Source organism: Sciurus carolinensis, chromosome 18 (genome assembly GCF_902686445.1).
Source record: "Sciurus carolinensis chromosome 18, mSciCar1.2, whole genome shotgun sequence".
NCBI classification, from domain to species: domain Eukaryota; kingdom Metazoa; phylum Chordata; class Mammalia; order Rodentia; family Sciuridae; genus Sciurus; species Sciurus carolinensis.
In genome coordinates, this window is record NC_062230.1 from 20,672,728 (window position 1) to 20,692,876 (window position 20,149).

General features: G+C 51.9%; 2 protein-coding genes across 3 annotated transcripts; both read left to right on the forward strand.

Annotated features, from left to right (window-relative positions):
* Nucleotides 1-1,108: 1,108 nt before the first annotated feature.
* Nfatc2ip (nuclear factor of activated T cells 2 interacting protein) lies at nucleotides 1,109-11,452 on the forward strand. The gene is made up of 8 exons (XM_047533496.1): nucleotides 1,109-1,583; nucleotides 2,325-2,397; nucleotides 4,059-4,179; nucleotides 4,793-4,873; nucleotides 4,967-5,153; nucleotides 6,420-6,564; nucleotides 6,974-7,083; nucleotides 9,262-11,452. Exons 1-8 carry the CDS (start codon nucleotides 1,170-1,172, stop codon nucleotides 9,418-9,420), a joined length of 1,290 nt encoding a protein of 429 aa, XP_047389452.1. The 5' UTR covers nucleotides 1,109-1,169; the 3' UTR covers nucleotides 9,421-11,452.
* A 404-nt stretch (nucleotides 11,453-11,856) lies between these two features.
* Nucleotides 11,857-20,067, forward strand: Spns1 (SPNS lysolipid transporter 1, lysophospholipid). Of its 2 annotated transcripts, none has more exons than XM_047533495.1 (13): nucleotides 11,857-12,732; nucleotides 12,962-13,269; nucleotides 13,367-13,432; nucleotides 14,945-15,081; nucleotides 16,207-16,358; nucleotides 16,445-16,511; nucleotides 17,287-17,432; nucleotides 17,711-17,866; nucleotides 18,175-18,364; nucleotides 18,673-18,738; nucleotides 18,889-18,987; nucleotides 19,297-19,468; nucleotides 19,714-20,067. In XM_047533495.1, the coding sequence occupies exons 2-13, from the start codon at nucleotides 13,029-13,031 to the stop codon at nucleotides 19,806-19,808; spliced, it is 1,587 nt and encodes a 528-aa protein (XP_047389451.1). In that variant the 5' UTR covers nucleotides 11,857-12,732; nucleotides 12,962-13,028; the 3' UTR covers nucleotides 19,809-20,067. The 2 variants fall into 2 exon arrangements, with proteins under 2 accessions (XP_047389451.1, XP_047389450.1); XM_047533494.1 differs by having other exon boundaries at nucleotides 12,007-12,732; nucleotides 12,978-13,269.
* Nucleotides 20,068-20,149: the final 82 nt, after the last annotated feature.

Sequence of the window (20,149 nt, forward strand, 5' to 3'; positions counted from 1 at the left end):
GGCTCAATGGTAGAGCACTTGACTGGCAGTACCAGGCCCTAGATTCAGTTCCCAGCAAACCACTCCGCTCCCCACCCGCAACAAAACAATACAGCTCTCAGGTCCTTCCTTTTTGAGTTGTGAAACGCCTGAGTTGTGAAAGGTATTATAAAGATTAACAAATGCAGATGATGGATCAACTATTTTTCGAGACATTCAGCAGAAATTGTACTTCCAAATGTTGGATTTCGATTTGTTTCCAGACTAGCACGGCAGGCTCCTCTCACTTGATGCTGGGCAGGGACCGGAGCTGAAGCTCCCAGTCAACCCTGCCATCACAGGGTGAACAGCCAGTACACCACAGGGTGTTGTGGTGTTGAGCTGCGATGTTAGGCATATTAAGTGCAATGGTTTTATTGGGAGGTAATGCCATCATAAATCGAGAAGCACCTGTATTCTAAAGGACACATTTTGAAAGAGGGAAAGGCAAGAAGTTTTTCTATTTGTTTTCAACTGGGAGAATTAAGCCTCTTATCTGAATCTGTCTTTGCCCTTGAAAGTGTTTCTGAGCTGAGTTGTGCCAAAGGCTGCGTTGTGGGAGTGTGTTCTATGGGTGTATAGAGCCATATGTATATATATACCCACAGATGTGTTTGAAGTTGTCTGATATGAGTGAGGGCATACATGTGTGAGTATGCGGCACTGACTGGAATTCCTCATGCCCACGACATGTGTGTTTGTGGGGACCGTGGCCAGACACCTGTGAAATCTCAGGTCCAGTGTCGCAGCTTCTAATGTAATTCCCACTCGTTCCTCCTCTCTGAAGCCTGAGGACTACAATTCCCAGGATGCGCCGCTCCTCCGCCCACCAAGGAGACGGGTCTCTTCAATGGCGGGTCTGGGGGAAGGCTTTTCAGAAGAGAAGCAATCAGGCCAATGGGTGAGCTAGACCGAATCGAAACTTTCTCTGATTGCACCGAGGACATTGGAATCTTTGGCGCCTTTGTTTCAGTGGTGGATGCGTGATGGACGGGCCAATTGACCAATGAAAAGGTAGGGAGGAGGAGCCAGAGCGTGTGGGCGGAGAGAGATGCTGACTGGCAGGCTGTTCGCCCAGTAAAAAGCGAAAGTCGCTGGAGGGGGCCGGGCGAAGAGAGAAGGAGGGCTTGTGTGACGGCCGAGCGAGAGCCATGGCGGAACCGGTGAGGAGACGGGGTCGAAGGCCCCGAGGCGGCGGTGTTGGCCGAGGGGCTCGGGGAGCCCGGGGCGGTCGGGGCCGGCGTCCTCGCGCCCAGCGGTCTCCAGCTCGGCGCACTCTGGACACCGTGCTTGTCGACTTGGTCAGCGACAGCGACGAGGACATCCTGGAGGTGGCGACTGCGCGCGGTGCTGCGGACCCAGCTGAGGTCTCGTCCCCGGCTGAGGTCTCGCCTCCAGAGCCGCAGCCCAGGCCGGCCGCACCCCGGGCCGACAGCGACAGTGACAGTAACAGTGAAGGCGCCGACGCGCGGCCTGCGGGAGCCCAGCGGACCCTGGTCAGGCGGCGGCGGCGGCTGCTGCTGGATCCGGGGGAGGCGCCGGTGGTTCCGGTGTACTCCGGGAAGGTGCAGTCGGGTCCTCGGGAGGGCTGGGACCAAGGGGCCGAGGGACTGTGCGACCCGAGAGGGGGGCGGTGTTTAGGGAGTGCTGGGGCTGGGTGCTGGGGCTGGGTGCTGGGGCCTGCCTTGGAGGGCTAAACAGAAACCAGGGGCTCGGGTGTCGGAGGCGGAGAGGCGAGGCCTCTGGGGCACCTACAGATTGTGGGGGGAAGTGAAGGGACTTGGGTATGTTAGAAGTATGGGGCTCTTTTGTCTTGGGAGTAGGGAGGTTCGGGGAGTGGGAGAATTTAGACTGGGATTTGGGGCATGTTGGATTTTTAGATTGGAGCCCATTGCTGAGGAAGCCAGGGGGCTGGGGTTCATCGGGATTCAGAAGGACTGGAGTTCCCTAGGAGTCTAGGGTAGAGGGATGGCTAAATACCCGGTTAAAAGAACTAAGCTTGCATCTTCAGAGTGCCTTAGGGAAAAGGGCTTGGTACTACAATTTTGGATCCTGAGCGAGCTGGCAATATTGCACAGTGGTAGAATGCTTGCCTCGCATACATGTGGTCTTAGGTTGAATCCCCAGCACTGGAAAAAAGAAAAATTGGATTCTGGGGAAGCTGGACTTCTGAGTTGCCTGGACAGGGCCATAGTATCCTCATCCTCAGGGAGGACATAGGAGCTAGGTGCCAGAAGATTCATCCTTATGTTCCCTTTTGGTAGGGAGTGAACTTGGGACTGAATCTCCCCTTTTTGTCTTTACAGGTGGAAAGCAGCCTCCACCTCATCCCAGATCATGTGTCCCTCCTGAAACTCTGCCCTGCAGAGGCTGAGGAAGGTAAAAGGAGCATTGGCTTCCCTCAGGAGACTTTCTGGAGTTCACATCCCTGCAGCCAATTATCTCTCTCTTCTCTTATGGTTTTGGAATCCAGCCCAGGGACTGTGCTTGTGCTGTACCACTGAGCCACATTCCCAGCCCTATTTGTCTCTTGAGTCTCAGGGGAAGGACATGAAAGAGGGGACTCCTATGTCCTACCTAAGAAAAGACTCTGGTTCTGGAAGGAGCTGGGCTGTTAACAAGAAGGCACAGGATCCAACTTAGAAGTGCTGTCCAACCACCCTCTTCCCAACTCTAATAGAAGAATGTGCTAATACAGATTATCAGGTGGCACCCCCAGACATTCTGATTCTGTGATCCTAGTGGGGGCAGGGGAAGAGGAGGTGTTTAGAATTTGTGACATCTTGTTACATCTGCACCAAGTACTTGGGAACACTCTGGAGCCAGAAGAGTTTGTTTGAATCTTATCAGGGCTGCCCAACCTTTATCCTCCCCCAGTGATATGTGATTTTTGCAAACCACCCAAGGGTACTTCGACCAAGGCTTTGGTATTGTGAGGAAGTAGGGTAGACTGATTTGACTTGGCTAAGAATCCCAGCTCTAACTCTTGGTAGCTGTGTGACCATGGGCAAGGTATTTAACCTTTTAATGCTTCAATTTCCTCATAAGGAAAATGGGGATTATATTGGATCTATGTTAAAATGACTTTGGTGAGAATTATTTAAAGGGAATATATAGAGAGCTGTTTCTTGGCCATGTGTATAGTTTAGAACAGTATCTGGAATGTAGAAGTACTATCAAAAGGTACCTCCATCCCTGCTATTCAGAATGCAGGCCCAGCAGTGTTGGGCATCCCCTGAGTTGGTTAGAAATGCAGAATTTCATACCTCTGACAGCTGCCTTGCTTAGCTAGGACAGAATTTCCCAACCTCAGCATTACTGATACTTTAGGCGGGAAAGGTCTTTATTTAGGGAGGCTGTCCTGTGTACCCTAGGAAGTTTAACTGCATCCTGACTTCTGTTCACTACCAAACCACGACCCCATTCCCCTCCACAATGTGACAACAAAATTGTCTCCAGACATTGTCACATGTCCCCAGGGAGGCAAAAATTGCCCCTTGTTGAGAACCATTTATCTAGAGTTTATTATTGTTTCATTTGCACAGTATTTATTTATTTTGTGGTGCTGGGAAAAGAACACAGGGCCTTGTGTATGCTAGGCAAGCACTCTACCACTGAGCTGTACCCCAGCCCAACAGCATTTATTCTTATGTTTTATGTTAAAATCTTATTGGCAGTGAGCAAATGGGGAAAAGCTTCTGTATTTTAGAATAATATATATATATATATATTTTTTTTTTAATTAGAAATTTAAGTTAAAAATGGTGACTTAAAGGAAAATATTCAACAAATAGCAATCACATCCCTTCTCACTTCTTGAAGGCTGAGTGCTCCCTTGTGTCTTTGGGTTCCACAGTCTCCTTTCTTCAACCCTTTTTAATTTTTTATGGTGCTGGGGCCTTGCACATGCTAGGCAAGTGCTCTCCCACTAATCTACACCCCTGGCCCAGGCCTTTCTTAAAGCCTGTGACTTGTTTCTTCTTGGTAGTCCCCTCCCTCTCTTGGCTAACCCTTTCCACTTTCTCCTCCTCTGCCCCCAGAGGCAGATGTGACAGATGCTAGCAGTCTTCACCCTGAGGATCCCCCATTTCCAGGCTCTCCCTGGAAGAAGAAGCTGAGGAGTAAGGATGAGAAAGAAGAGAAGAAAAAGAAGGTGTTTGTGTGAGTGAGGCTGGGGCTCTTGGGCCCTGGGAACAGGAAGGGAGTTGGAGAGGTAAGCTGAGGCAGGCAGGACCTTTGGTGGCTCCTGAAAGGGAAAGGAGAAGGGATAGAAGGAGTTTTGAGACCCAGGTGGGGAATCAATCTCTTGGGAGAAGAGGGGACCCACCAGGACCTTTCAGACCAGCATGGAAATGGAGTCTGAGGTGGGATAATGTAGGATAGGGGTGAAGACAGCTGTCTGTTTGCTGTCTTCTCTCTGTTTCTCTTTCCTTGTCTATTAAGTGGGAACAGTCATGGTACCTGAGTCAGAATTGTCGAGTAGATGAAGAATAGTAAATGCCTGGTATCTCTTAGATGTTATTAGACATTTACCTGGGAAGTGGCTTATCTTTAAGTGGGGCATTTTCCTCCTTTCATGTTTGGCTCTTGTAAATATAAAGTTGATGTTTTAGGTTTTCCCTGTCCCTTACCTACCCTGGTCTTCTAGTAAAATAAAAATTACTAGAAAGTGCTTTTTCTTGATTCTGCAGCTCCCACTGTGGTTCTTGGGGATCCACAGCTGGGGCTGGAGTCTTTCCTTTGTCTCCATCTTGTTCCTCTCTTCTCCCTACAGGGCTCAGGACAACTCTCCTTTGCCCCCACCTCCACCAAGAACCAAGAGCAGAAAGCATACTCGGGCACTCCAGAAATTGAGGTATCAGGGGCATGGGGCTCTGGTTGGGGTAAAGAGGGACAGTTTGGGAGGGTGGCTGACCCCAGCTGACCCATAGTCCTATCTGCACCCCAGGGAAGTGAACAAACGCCTCCAAGAAATCCGATCCTGCTTGAGCCCCAAGCAGCACCAGGGCCAAGGCCACCAGAGCCAAGATGATGAGGTGGTCCTAGTGGAGGGGCCCACCCTTCCAGAGAGCCCCCGGCTCTTCCCACTCAAAATCCGGTGCCGGGCTGACCTGATCAGATTGCCTATCAGAATGGTAAGTGCCTGAGGGTCCACAGGAGAAGGACCCAAGAGCTGCTTTTGGAGAGACTGCAGGCGGGTCCTGGCAGGAGGGACTACATTTTTCTCTTCCCATCCTGCTCTCTGGAGGTGCCTTCTACTCTCCCATCCACATCTTTGATCTTCTCTCTGTAATTTTTCCTTATTTTCCCCTCTCTGGCAAACTTCCTGCCCATTCTTCGAGGCTCCACTGAAGTATCATATCTTCTACAAAGATTTTTTGGTCATCCATCTTGCTTTTTCCTCCTAGGATTCTCTGCTTCCGTCTTGTGCTTGTTCTCACTGCATTGGACACAGCAGATGTCACTCAGTCATCCTGAGCTCCTCCAGCTTCCTGGAAAAGGCTGATAGTTGTGTGGGGATGGCCCCAGTTCAACACTAAGACTGATAACAGAATTGAGCACTTACTGAGTGCTAACCATGAGTGGGTCAAAAGCAGCTCAGCCTAGGTTGCAACAGGCAGCCCAGGACCTTATCAGAAAGCAGCCTCTACTTTGCTCCGTGGGGTGCTTTAAAGATATATTGAGGGGGTGGGAATGTATCTCACTGTAGAATGCTTGCCTTGCATGTGCAAGTCCTTGGGTTTGGTCCCCCGTATCATAAAAGAAAAAAAAAAAAAGAAAGTTTGTTGCCAACCTTTGGGTTATTATGGGTAATTTCAGGCAAAAGTCCAGATTTCTGGCTTCTTTTAAAAATAGGTGTGTTGGGCATGGTGGCGCACACCTGTAATGCCATAATCCTAGTGACTTGGAAGACTGAGGCAGGAGGATTATGAGTTCAAAGCCAGCCTCAGCAACTTAGCGAGGCCCTAAGCAACTTGGTGAGACCCTGTCTCTGAATAAACTATATAAAGGGACTGGCAATATGGCTCAATGATTAAGCGCCCCTGGGTTCAATCCCCAATAACAAAAAAAAAAAAAAAGGAAGGCGTGATCAACTGTTCCTCTTTCCACATGCTGCCAGTCAGCTGGCGTGGCCTGTTTAGATGGGCATGCCGTTCATTTGTTGTTCCCTTTTTTTCTCCTATACCATGACTTCTTCATTTCTTTGTGCTGCTCACGTGAACCTCTTACTGACATGTTATTCTATACTTGCCAGGTAAATATGGTGAAACTCACGGCTGAGGAGTTCAGCAAGTAGCTCAGGCCAGAAACCTGTGTTTGGTGTGGCGGGGGTGGGGTGGGAGTAGGGCAGGGAATTTGAAGGTGGGAAGGGCTCCTTTGCTTCTTTTTCCCCTTCTCAGTCGGAGCCCCTTCAGAGTGTGGTGGACCACATGGCCACCCATCTCAGGGTGTCCCCAAGCAGGATTCTTTTGCTCTTTGGAGAGACAGAGCTGGCCCCTACGGCCACCCCCAGGACCCTAAAGCTTGGAGTGGCTGACATCATTGGTGAGTGGAAGGCAGGGAGGTGGGCCCTTAAGGAGGCTTTTTGTTTTATGCAATACTAGGTATTGAATCCAGGGGTGCTCAACCACTGAGCTACATCCTCAGAAAGCTACGTGAAGCTAGAAACCCATGTTTGGGGTGCTGGGGGTAGTGCGGGTAGAGCAGAGAATTTGAAGACTGAAAGGGCTCTTCTGTTTCTTGTCCCCCTTAGTTTTTTAAATTTTTAAACAAGGTCTCCCTAAGTTGCTAAGGCTGGCCTTTGACTTGCAGTCCTCTTGCCTTAGCCTCCTGGGGTGCAGGGATTTGGCTGGAGGAAGTTTTGCAAAGGGAGGGGGGAATGAGGAAAGGTCCAGAGTGGGCCCTACTTCCAATGCCCCACTTAGACCTGGCTTCCTGATTCTGCCTCCCACAGACTGTGTGGTGCTAGCAAGTTCTTCAGAGGCCACAGAGACATCCCAACAGCTCCGTCTCAGGGTTCAGGGGAAGGAGAAGCATCAGATGCTGGAGATCTCATTGTCTCAAGTGAGTGGGAAAAGAAATGGCTGTCCACACCCCTTCCCCTTTCCTCTGCTGTCTCTTGTCAGTTGACAGCAATGGATTCTTCCCAATCCTGACTCAACAAAGACACTACCCTCCATATTCCTGGGCACACACCTGGCTCTGTTCTAGTTTGTATGTCCCCTCAGTCTCCTGACTCCTGGTCAAAACAGAAATGACCCTTGGACAGTAACCAATAAAGGACAACTGAAAAATAATTAAAGCCACATTTTTTTTTTTAGTGGTGGTGGTACAAGGGCTGGAACCCAGGCCTTACAGGTATTAAGCAGGCACTGTACCACTTGTAAGGGCTAGCCTCTTGCAGGGATAATTGCTTGATGAACAAGGAGATTATTTTACAACAGTCTCACCTGGGAAAGCACCGTGGTTGACTTCACTTAACAAATAAGAAACTGAGATCTAAAGTGGTGGAGGAACTTGCTATGTTAGTTCTTATGGCAGCTGTTATAAGCTGAAGTGTAGTCCCCTCTTATCTGGGGTTTACCTTCTGGGGTTTCAGTCACCCATGGAACTGTGATCCGAAAATATGAAGTGGAAAATTCCAGAAATAAACAATTCATAAGTTTTAATTTGTGTATAGTTCTGAGTAGTAAAATGAAATCACACACCTTCCTTTGTCATCCCACTGTGTCCTGCTTCATGTGCATTTTCCATTGTACCCTGCTGTGCACTCAGCAGCTGCCTGGGTTATCAGATTGACTGCTTGATATTGTAACACCTGTGTTCAGGTAACCCTTATTTTACTTAATAACGTTCCCCAAATAAGAGTTGTGATGCTGACAATTTGGATATGCCAAAGAAAATCTGTGAAGTGCTTCTTTTATAAAGTGAAAAGATGAAAAGAAACTATGCAGAGGTGTCTGAGCAACTGGATAGAAGATATACACACACACACACACACACACACACATATATATATATATGTATTTAATTGTAGATGGACACAATGACTTTATTTTATTCATCTTATTTTTATGTGATGCTAAGGATTGAACCCAGGCAAGCACTCTACCACTGAGCCACAACCCCAGCCCTATAGAAGATATTTTGAGACAGACCACAGTCATAACTTTTATTACAATGTACAGTATACTGTTAAAATTGGTCTAATTTTATTATTGTTGGTTTCTTTCTATGCCTAATTTATAAGCTAAGCCTTATCATGGGTGTGTATGCATAGGGTTTGGTACTGTCCTGGGTTTTAAGCATCCACAGGACGTCTTGGCTCGTCTCCCCCTGAATTATGGACAGTTACAATACCACAAACCCGGTGGCTGAACTCAGTAGAAATCTGTTCTTTTACACTTCTGAAGATCAGAAGTTGAAATCAAACGTCAGTGGACACAGTGAGCCCTTCCTTGCCTCTTTCTGGTGGTGGCCAGAGTTCCTGGCTTCAGCTGCTTCTGTGCTCACATGGTGCTCTCCTGACATGTCTGTGTCCCTATTTTCTCTTGTAAGGACATATACATATATATATATATATTTTTTTTTTTTAACTTTTTTTTTGAGACAGGCTCTCGCCAAGTTGCTGAGGCTGGCCTTGAACATGTGATCCTCCCATCCCAGCCTCCTGAATTGCTGGGATTACAGGTGTGCACCACCTGTCCACATTCATGTCCGGTTTAAGGACATGAATTATATAGGTTGAATAGAGCCCTAATCATCTGAACTTCATTACATTTGCAAAGGCCCTAAATCCATATAAGGTCACATTCACATTTACCAAGGTTAGGACTACCAGGTATCTTTTTTGGGATACACAGTTCAACCCATAACACTTGTGTAAGGTCACACGTCCAGTAAGTGGGAGAGCTAGGCCCCCAGCTGGATTCTCACTTCAGAATCTGGCTTTTCTTATGATTTTGCCTCCATATTATAGGTGAGGTGATTGGGGCTGGGGGACACGCCTGACCCAGAGCCTACACCCTCAAGCCTTGGGCTCATAGCTCCCACTCTTCTTGAGGAGCCTGTGGCCCAGAGGGAGAGGAGGACTTGCGCCAGTGCCCAGAGAGGACCGCGCAGTGCTGAAAGCCTCATCCGCCCGCTGCCCCCTCCAGGGCACCCTGACTTCACTGATTTGGATCCTAGAGTCTCCCCAGCCTCTCCTTTTAGTCTTTACATCTGTGTTTCCTCTCCATCCAGGATTCTCCTCTCAAGACCCTCATGTCGCACTATGAGGAGGCCATGGGACTCTCTGGACACAAGCTCTCTTTCTTCTTCGATGGGACAAAGCTTTCAGGCAAGGAGCTGCCAGCTGATCTGGGCATGGAATCCGGGGACCTCATTGAGGTCTGGGGCTGAAACCCTATTCCCTGTCTGGAGGCCCAGCCAGGACTTGGGGACAATGTTTCTTGCTTTTTTTGCCCCATAAGAGTTATCAGAAGCTGAGGTAGAACTTGTCTTTTAGCTGAGGCAAAACCGAGGCGTGACCTTTGACTCCCATCTCTTGTTGATCCTGGTCTCAAGCCCTGAGCTGCTTGGTTAGTTGTGTAGTGGTTGTTGCTGCCCTGGGTGGCCTGTGGCTCCATGGCATGTCCTACTGAGTTTTGCAGCCCGTGGGACATGGAGGAGTCTCCCCAGCCTCTCACTTTTATAGCCCGTCTCTTCATTGAAATGTCCGTTCTGTGAACCGTTGCTCATCTTCAAAGTTGAAATAAATGAGGGTGGGATTATGGGCTTCCAGGACTGGGACTTAGGTCACATCAAGGACCAACAGTAGCCTTATTGTCATTGGGCGCTGGGAATGCAGTTTGCTGGAGACGCCTCGTTGGTGGGAAGGAAACTAAAGGAGCATGTGCGTCCGTGCTGCGGCTTAAGCCCTGGCAGACAAGTGGAACGCTCTCAGAGTGAAGGTCGTGGAGTCTCAGCCATGGTGTCTCCTCTCCCCAGGACCCTTTAGAGCCACCTTTCTGGTACACACATCCTGGTGCCCACATTTAAGGCATAACTGAACAGTCAGCCGTTTTGCTTTGGATCTTGGGATTCTCTGGTTTTGTGGCGTGTTCGCCTTTCTTCACGCCACCTCTCCCATTGGCACGCTGTTTGTTGATTATGTATCTTTGAATGTCATTGTGTCCTTATAAGATACAGTGTGTTAGGAGTGAATATGCTTTTGCTCTACCTATGAGCTGTTGTGCAATAATTTCACTGTTTTCACTCAATATGTATGAGGATGTAGCCTCTGCTCAGTCTAGATCTGCCACATGGAACCCACGGTGGCATCAACTGCATCTTATTCACACGTTGCCTTACATGGTGGACACCTGGGTGCCCGTCAAGTCCTTGGCACCACTTTCCAGGCCACGATAAACATCCTTTTTGGTGTCCCTTCTTTGCTCGTGTGAACTTCTCTAGCATACAAACCCAGGAGAGGATTACGGGTTACACAGGTTACTTTCTCTGGCTTTCCAGATTTTTCATTAGAATGGGGGTTGACTCCCTCTTGAGGCTTCCTTCCTCCTATCCTCACCAGCACTTGGTACTGCCCAACTTTCTGATTTTTGCCAGTCTGGTGGGTCCAAGGGCACTGTGTTTAATGTCCTCCCATTGGATCACCATTGATTTGGGGATCCTGTCGTATGTCTGTCAGCCTTTCTGGTTGCTCTTTCTATGAATTGCTCCTTTTCCCACAGGGCTTCCTTTTTGTGTGCTGTGTTTGTTTGTTCTGAGGAGCTGCTCATATATTTCTGGGCAATTGCAAATAACTCAGAATGGCACTTTTTGAATCTAGGAGATCTTTCACCAAACAGACATTCTTAATTTTAAGGTAGACAAGTTATTTTGTTTTGAAGTTTGTTGCTTTTTGATTTATTTAAAATTAGTTAAGATATTGTCATTGTCTTCTGTTAACTCATTTGCTTTTCCTTTCATGTTGAAGCCACTGAGTTCAGCTTGTTTCAGCTAGGACACCGTGGCACAGTGTACTGACTGGCAACTGTCCTGAGTGGTCAAACGCTGGTTCTTACTGGTTAGTGCCAGGCTGTACTGGTTGGTAAAGATTGAACATCACCTTTAAACTATTTGATATGTTGCTTTGTGAGACCAAGTTTTTTTTTTTATCATATAATGAGCCATTTTTCTCAGTTTTGTCTACTAAAAAAGCCATTAATCTTTCACCGACATTTGTTGTAATTTTTTCAAAAGTATGTTAGCTCCTTAAAAATGTTTTTGTTGGAATGCGGCATTCCTTTGAATTTTATGACATGTAAATAATCCGTGATATGGTATAGCTCTCCATCTTTTTAGCAGAACTTTTGTATCCACTAATAAGTTTGAACACATTAAAATTATGTATTCAATCTCAACAGAATAAATGGGAGTACATTCAACTGTCTATGCTTGAGGAGTTCCATCTTCCTGGACCTCATGTGACCCCTCCACTGAGATCCTTATGACAGAATCCATTATTTATTCCCTCACATCCATTCTTCTCCCTTCCAAGGTGAGAGAACTCATGGCTTTCAGTGAAGTACAGACACCCTCAATAAAGAGTCCAGTCAGCTCCTCTGGGTCTGTACCAATAATAAAAATAAAAGTCTTACTGTACTGTGCTGTATTCTTGGACTGCAGTCAACCACAGATTACTGGAACTACAGAATGTGAAACCTAGATTAGGGGGAACGTGTGCATTGCTCCTCCATATATGAACCCATGGCCCACTTCGTGAGAGAAGCCCTCAACCTCCCTGACCAGGTCAAATACTAGTTCTATGACATCCATGTGCTGGATGTCTCCATGAGACTCCAGAATTTCTGTGTCCTCGATATCTGGGGTCTTGAAGCTGCAACTTCAAAGAACTATAATAATTTTACTTTTACAGAGTTTATGTTTATTAAACGTAGCTTGGAGAGCATGCCGGTCCTTGGGTCCAGGGCTCCTATCTGACCCCAGTCCTACAGGTGGCAGTCTCATTAGGCTCAGAGGCCCTGCTGCCCTACACGAGACCACTAGAGGGCGCGAGGCATCCAGACCCGGAAACCCGCTGCAGCCCGGGCGGCTGAGGACGCTTCTTTCAATGGATATTTAAGTGTCCACAGTGAAAGCTCAGGACTGGGGAACCCGAAGGAGACAGACAGGAGGCTGCCCAGCGTTCCTTCAGCATTTACTGAGCTCGTATGACGCCGCCAACCACGCACAGGGAGGAAGAAACTGACTACTGGAAGCGAGAACTGGTCACCGTGTGCCTAGAGATATTTACTATTTCCAAATCTTTTGAGATCCCATTATCTCTTGATCAACAAGAAGCCCGGCAAGTGGGCGTTCCAGACAAAGCCACTGAGACCGGCCAAGTCACGGGGACAACCTTCAGGTTGGCGGTCTCGGCAGGAACTAGCGCCGGGTTGCCATGGCGTCGGATCCAGCGGAGCCTCGGGGGTTGCGGTCTAGGACCAGGTCCCTGGTTACCCCGGAGACCGACCGCCAGTCATGTGATGCGGGAGGCTGGCGGTTCCCTTGAGGCTTCCGTAGTCGGGGCCGGTCACGTGCCGAGGGCTTGCACCCAGGGACTCCTCTGCCGGCTCCAACATCACATGATCGGCTCCAGGGCAACATGGCCGCCGCCGTGGTGCAGCGCTGGGGTTGAGCAACAGCGGCCGTACTGCGCCCCTACCCGGGGTGAGGGGAAGCCTCAACATGGGAGGGGGGCCGGGCCGCCTTCACCCTGTTCTGTCCCCAACGTCACCTGAATTCCAAATGTCCTCCCTGCGTGGTGGGTCTTCTGGGACGCGAGAGAATGACAGGGCCCGGGGCCCTTCCCAACCATGCTTATGCTTCGGGGCAAGTTCCTTACCTGACTCAGGGCGCACTGGAATCCCCTGGGTTCTCTCCGTCCTCCTTTCTCCAGCCTCTTCCCCTCGCAGGTGGATCGTCGGCGGGACCGGAGCGCGCGCGGGCGCGGGCCCCCCGGGACCATGGCCGGGTCCGATACCGCGCCCTTCCTCAGCCAGGCGGATGACCCGGATGACGGGCCAGTGCCTGGCACCCCGGGGTTGCCGGGGTCTATGGGGAATGCGAAGTCCGGGGAGCCGGAGATCCTGGACCGCGAGGGTTTGCAGCGCATCACCGGCTTGTCCCCGGCCCGTTCGGCTCTCATAGTAGCAGTGCTGTGCTACATCAACCTCCTGAACTACATGGACCGCTTCACCGTGGCTGGTAGGTACATTTCTTGCGGGGAGGGAGACAGGAAAGGGAGCGAGGTGCCGAGGATGGGGCCATCTCCGCGAACTCATGCAGAACCTTCTCCTTCCAGGCGTTCTCCCAGACATCGAGCAGTTCTTCAACATTGGAGACAGTAGCTCTGGCCTCATCCAGACCGGTGAGTGGAAGCCACCTTGGTCACACACCGCAGCAGTGCTTTCTCCTGGGGCCTCCTTAATAAGGGTTAACCGGCCAGACCTGAGGGAGGTGATGGCTTTAATTTTACTCTGGGGCTGACCAGTTTAGCTGGAGCATCACATTTAAAGGGGGAGTCTCTGTAGTGAATTTCTGCTCTTCTGCTTACTGTGTGATGATAGGCAAGGCACTCAGCGTCTCTAAGCCTCATTCTCTTTGCCTATAAGATAGAACTAGTAAGAACAGATTGTCTGTTAGGACCTATATGAGGATTAAATTAATTTATGCTTGTGAAGTCCCTGGTGCAGTGTTTGGTGGTAGGCACCCAGTAAATAATGGCAGAAGAGGGGGTCTGGAATAGGGAAGGGTGAATTTTCCTTGTTTCTGAGTACCTACTAGGTGCTAACTGCTGGAGGAAATGGTGATGCATCTTCAGAACTTTGCCAAGACATCAGTCAGTATCTTCAAATCTTTCCATTGGGGAAGGAATAGGGATAGGAATCGGTGTTGTTATTCCTGTTTTGCCTAGGCAGTAGGTAGTGTCACCTGCATCTTTTAAAGACATGGAGGCTTGGAGAAGAGTTTTATTCAGGGTCACACATCAGGTTACAATAGGAATTTCAAACCAGGTTTTGCAATTTTCTTTTTTCTACTCCAGACCAATGAGGAACTTGAGGTATGAAAGTCTGGAGAAATAATGGGATCATAGGTCAGGGTTGCAAACCTCTGGAGAGTTCTTGAGTTAAAGTAGACATGAATCTTTCTAAGCAACCCTGTGTATTCATTTTTTCATTCAACACGTGTTGATTGAGTCTAGTTTTGTGCTAGGCTGTGTGTGAGAGAAATACAGTCGTGGCCTGTAGAGGCAAGGTCCTTGCCCCCAGGGAACTGACATTCTGTGTGTGGCGGGGGTGGGGTCAGTAAAGCTCTCAATTAGAATGAGATAATTCTCCATAAGGATGAAGTATTATGTGAAATAAAGTAAACGTGATAGACGGGGACTGACTGTGTGGTGGTTTGGAAAGGTATCTAGTCAGAATCTGAAGGAGCTAAGCTCTGTGAAGCTCAGGGGAGAGGAGACTATGTTCCAGAAGAAGGGGACAGCAGGTGCTCAAACCCTGAAGATGATTCTGACCTTGGCAATTGGGCCATTGGATCCAGCGGGGAAGGCAAAGTGCATGGCCAAGAGGTTGACCTGGTAGACAGCTCGCTTAGTTAGGGCATTGCGGGCCACTGTGTCGCGCTTGGATTCTGTTTTAGGCTGGGACGGCATGGCCGCTGGCGTTCTAAGTGGGAGTTTTGGAAAGATGTTGAAGGTGGGACTGGTCCACATTGTTGGGTTACAGGACTGGGATGTGGGGATGGTGTGGAGTCCGTGAGGAGGAGGGTGGGGCTCTCTGGTGCTTTAGTGGTTCCTGCATCTTACATCCCCGGCTGGGGTGGGAGTCGGGGGCCGGGGACTGGGGCTGAGCTGTGGCTCTCTGCTTCCCCACAGTGTTCATCTCGAGTTACATGGTGTTGGCACCTGTGTTTGGCTACCTGGGTGACAGGTACAATCGGAAGTATCTCATGTGTGGGGGCATTGCCTTCTGGTCCCTGGTGACACTGGGGTCATCCTTCATTCCTAGAGAGGTGAGGCCCCGAGCTGGTTCCTGCTTCTGGCCACTCCTCACTCCCCCATCAGTTTGCTGCTGCTCCTTGGAGCCATTTCATCCTGGGCCTGGGGAACCTCTGCAGTTTCCTCGGTCCATGCCATCTTACGCCCTCTCCTTGCCTGAGTTAGTCTTCCCACCCCATCCTCTTCCCTTTTCTTCCAGAACCTTCTGTTCATCATCCCTTATTCCCCTGGTTGTTTGCTTCTCCACTTCATACATAAACACTCATGTTTCTGTGGAAAAGAACCCCACTGGACAGCCCTTTCCCCTTTCCCCTTCCTGGTCAGACTTTCTGAGAGGGCCCTTGAGCTCAGGGCCAGCCTGGGCGAGGGAGCAGCCAGGGAGCAACTCTCAATCTGCCCGACTTCCTCAATTCCCACTCACCCTCAAGTGCTGCCGGCTGACTTCTGCCCCCACCACTCATTGAACTTGCTCTTGCCAAAGTCAACAGTGACCTCCCAGTTGCTAAGTGGGGCTCCTATTCCTAGTTCTCTCCTGCTAGATCTCCTGGGAGCCCCTGGCACCACCAGCCCCCTTCTTCCTTCTGGAAGCTCTTTTCTGATTCCTCTGATGCATGTTCTGGTTTCCCTCCTGCCTCCCCGGCTGTGGCTTCTGTGTTCCTTTGGAATCTCCTCCATCTGCTGTCACTCTGCCCTGGACTCTGTCCTCAGCCCCAGGCCCTCAGTCAATTGCACCATGTCCTTAGCTTCAGGTGTCTCTGATAGCCAAATAACCCCCACCCAAGGTCATTATTCACCTTTGGATGTCTTGGTGGGAGCGGCCTGGTAGCAGCTAGGGTTTGTTTTGCACCTACTGGGTGCAAGGGAATGGGTGGACCTGTACTCTGCGGTCTTCACCGTAGCCGTGTGAACAAGTTATTGTTATCCCCCTTTTGCAGATGAGGAAGCTGAGGCTCAGAGAGGTTAAGTTACTTTCTCAAAGTCACAGCTAGTAAGTAGTGGAACCAGGATTCCAGCCAGGTCTGTCTGATTCTAAAACCCAGGCTTCTCCTGCTGTCCCTGTCACCTCCCCAGCACTGGCTGGTAAGGTGGCCCGGGATGCTGACTCCAGGGTGGGCTGCCACCACCCCATTCTTCCCCAGCGTTTCTGGCTGCTCCTCCTGACCCGGGGCCTGGTGGGGGTCGGGGAGGCCAGTTACTCCACCATCGCGCCCACTCTCATCGCTGACCTGTTCGTGGCAGACCAGCGGAGTCGCATGCTCAGCGTGTTCTACTTTGCCATCCCGGTGGGCAGGTGAGCTGCCTTGAGCCTGGCGGGGGCAGAGGGCCTGTGTGTGGGCTTCACTGACCGGCTGTCCCTTTCTTCCCCCTTTCCCCTAGTGGTCTGGGTTATATCGCAGGCTCCAAAGTGAAGGATGTGGCTGGGGACTGGCACTGGGCTCTGAGGGTGAGTCTGGTCACGTCCTGGGGGAAGGTCGGGGACGTTCTCCCTGAGCGCCCTTTCTGCCCTCAGACACCTCCTTCTGTGGCAGTGCTCACTCTCTGAGGCTGCAGGAAACCTGGCTGCCCTCACCACGAAGCCGTGTGCTCGTGGGTATCAGGAGCCTTGGTAAAACTGTGAGCCCCAGAAAGTGACTGCATTGACTTTCGTAGTGGAAAGCCCCAGGGTGGTGAGCATCAGGTAAAGCTGGATCCAGGGCTCCCGCACCGTCACAGGAAGGTGATTGTTCTCTGTTCAGCTTCCTGCCCTTGACGTTAGCTTCATTCTCAAGTGCATGAGAGCTCTAAATGATTCTTTCCAATGAGCAACTTGGGCACCTTGGATCCGTGGGCAGTAATTCTGGGATGGTGACTGACATGTGGGTCACATGCCTACCTGAAATCAGTCACCAGCATTGAGGGTTAACAGTGCTCTTTTTGGCCAAGCCTAGGATGCTGTTTGAACCATGTGGATTGAGAGAAGTATTGGCGGGGAGCGGGGGGGTGCTTTCCCAAAACAAAACTAGGGTGTTGTTATCAAAGAGGAAGCAAAGTTGGGCTTATAGAAAGGGTGGCCCTGAGTGACACCTCCACTTCCCACACTGCAGGCTTGGCTTCTTTGAGCAGGTGCTCACAGGCGCTAGAAGCCTCGGAGCCTGTGGCCCACCCTGTCACTCTCCCCCAGCCCTGGGGTTGAGTGTGTCCTGCCCTGTGCCCTGTCCTGACTCCCACTGTTTCCCCAGGTGACACCAGGTCTGGGAGTGGTGGCTGTCCTGCTGCTATTCCTGGTGGTACGGGAGCCTCCAAGGGGAGCTGTGGAACGCCACTCAGACTTGCCGCCCCTGAACCCCACCTCGTGGTGGGCAGATCTGAGGGCTCTGGCAAGAAAGTGAGTTTAATCCCTTCCCAGCCCAACATCTGAGGCCCTGGCATCTAGTGGAGGTTGAGGTGGCCCTGGACTTGGTCTGCCAGCAGCCCAGTAGTGGCTGGGACAGTTCAGTCACTACTGCCCCCTTGTGGCAGCTGCCTGAACTACAGGCCCAGGACTAGCCAGGCTCACGTCCACTCCCAGGGTTCTGACTTAATAAGTCAGGAAGGGAGAAGAGTGGCCCCTTTCTATCTGGACACCTCCGGGGAACTGACTTCCTCCCTCCCCAATGTCCGTAGTCCTAGTTTCATCCTGTCTTCCCTTGGCTTCACTGCTGTGGCCTTTGTCACGGGCTCCCTGGCTCTCTGGGCTCCTGCGTTCCTGCTTCGTTCCCGCGTGGTCCTGGGGGAGACCCCACCCTGCCTTCCTGGCGACTCCTGCTCTTCCTCCGACAGGTACCCAGATGGGGTGGGGGGTGGCTGTAGGTGGCAGGGGTGAAGGGTCTGTGATCCAGGACTGGGCGGGAAGAGCGGAGTCTGGGCTCCATGAGCGACTTCCTCCCTGAGTCTTGGTCTCCAGGTCTGGGTCACATGTGCTGGGATGGCAGCTCCCTCTCAGGGCTCTGTGTACCAGGGGTGCTTTTCCTGAAAAGACCTGGGTGGGAGGTGGCTGGGAGGGCCATCTTCCTCCCCAGGCCAGGGGGACCAGGCCGGGGGCCTTGCAGGCAGAGGGTCTAGTCCCCATGCCCCACCCCCACCCCCAGTCTCATCTTCGGGCTCATCACCTGCCTGACCGGGGTCCTGGGTGTGGGCCTGGGCGTGGAGATCAGCCGCCGCCTCCGCCGCTCCAATCCCCGCGCTGACCCGCTGGTCTGTGCCGCTGGCCTCCTGGGCTCTGCACCCTTCCTCTTCCTGTCCCTCGCCTGCGCCCGTGGTAGCATCGTGGCCACCTATGTAAGTAGCCAGCAGGGGTCAAGGGGGTGTTTGGGTTCAGGGTGGAGGAACCATGCACTGGGGCAGGACTCAGGTCAGCCAGCAAGGTGGGTCAGAGCCTACTCAGTGGAATGCCTGGTTTCGAATCGCGTCTTTGGTCTTTCCCATCTGTGTGACACTGAGCAAGTGGCTTAACCCCTCTGTGCTCAGTTTTTCTCATCTGTAAGTTGGGACCTGCCTCAAGGCGGTGTAGTGAGAAAGTGAGTGGATGAGCCTGGTATGTGGCAGACCCTTCCTTATTGTGAGACCCTCACACCTCCCACCCCCAGATTTTCATCTTCATTGGTGAGACCTTGCTGTCCATGAACTGGGCCATTGTAGCTGACATTCTGCTGGTGAGTCTCGGGCAGCTCCAGGGTGAGCCTAGAGGCCGAGGGGCCTGAAGTCCTGGCCTGCTCTAGCCCTGGGCCTAGACTGAGCCTTGGCCCTGCCCTGGCCCCTGCCTCTCGCCCGGGAGCCCCCACTGAGCCCCCCTCCTCCCCCAGTACGTGGTGATTCCCACTCGACGCTCCACGGCCGAGGCCTTCCAGATTGTGCTGTCCCACCTGCTGGGTGACGCGGGGAGCCCCTACCTCATTGGCCTGGTGAGTGCCGACCCTGGGCTGGGACAGGGTAGGGCCGGGGCCCTCGCTGGCAGCACTAGCCAGTGGCCTGAGCTGGACTGGGCGGGATACGTGTCCCCTGTTAGGCGTCTGTTCTCCACCAGGCGTCTTTCCGTAAGGCCTGTGCTGGACACCAGGGGTTCTGTCTGAACATTTCTACCCGTGGGCTGGGGACTCGCCCTGGGGCCCAAACCTCCTTCGCTTCCTCAGGTGCCACTGTCCTTTTTCCCTGGTGTTAGGGGTCCTTGTCCCTGGCTCCTGCCTGGGTTCTGACTTGCTCTCCTCCCGCAGATCTCTGACCGCCTCCGCCGGAGCTGGCCACCCTCCTTCCTGTCCGAGTTCCGGGCCCTGCAGCTGTCCCTCATGCTCTGTGCCTTCGTGGGGGCACTGGGCGGTGCAGCCTTCCTGGGCACCGCCATCTTCATCGAGGGTGACCGTCGACGGGCCCAGCTCCATGTGCAGGGTCAGTGAGGCCTACTGTCAGCACTGTGTGTCTGTCTGTCTGTCCGGCTAGGCCTGTGTGCTCAGCATCTCCCAGTCCACCCAGCCCGTTCAGCTTCGGGTCTGTCTGTCCGGCAGGCTGATACCTGTCTGTCCCCAAGTCTGGTGGTTCTTGCTGCTGCTCCGTCCGTATCCCAGTGTCTGTCTGTCCCTCCCCTCTCTGGCTCTGCCTGTCCATCCAGCCCTGCTCTGACCCCATCCCCACAGGGCTCCTGCACGAGGCGGGGCCCACCGACGACCGCATCGTGGTACCCCAGCGAGGCCGCTCCACCCGGGTCGCGGTGTCCAGCGTGCTCATCTGAGGCGCCATCACCCGCCTATCTGCGTATCTGCTGCAGCTGGCCCCGGGCCGCCCCAGGAGGACCCCTGGTCCCAGACCCTTACTCGGCCCGTTTTCAGGAGGAAGCCCTGGGCCGCGTCTCTGCTCCGACACTACATGGGCATCCCAGAGGAGGACAGGGGCCTGGGAGGGGGATCCCTCTGCTGGGGCGGCCCCAGGGGCTTGGTGCTATTTGTGATGGGAATAAAATTTGTAGCCAGACCACAAGTGCCTGCTGGAATCTTTGGGTGCTGGTGACCTCTGACCTCTAGACTGTGGGTGACGTCCCCTCCTGTGGAGAGTCCCTGTCTTCTGGGCTGGCCG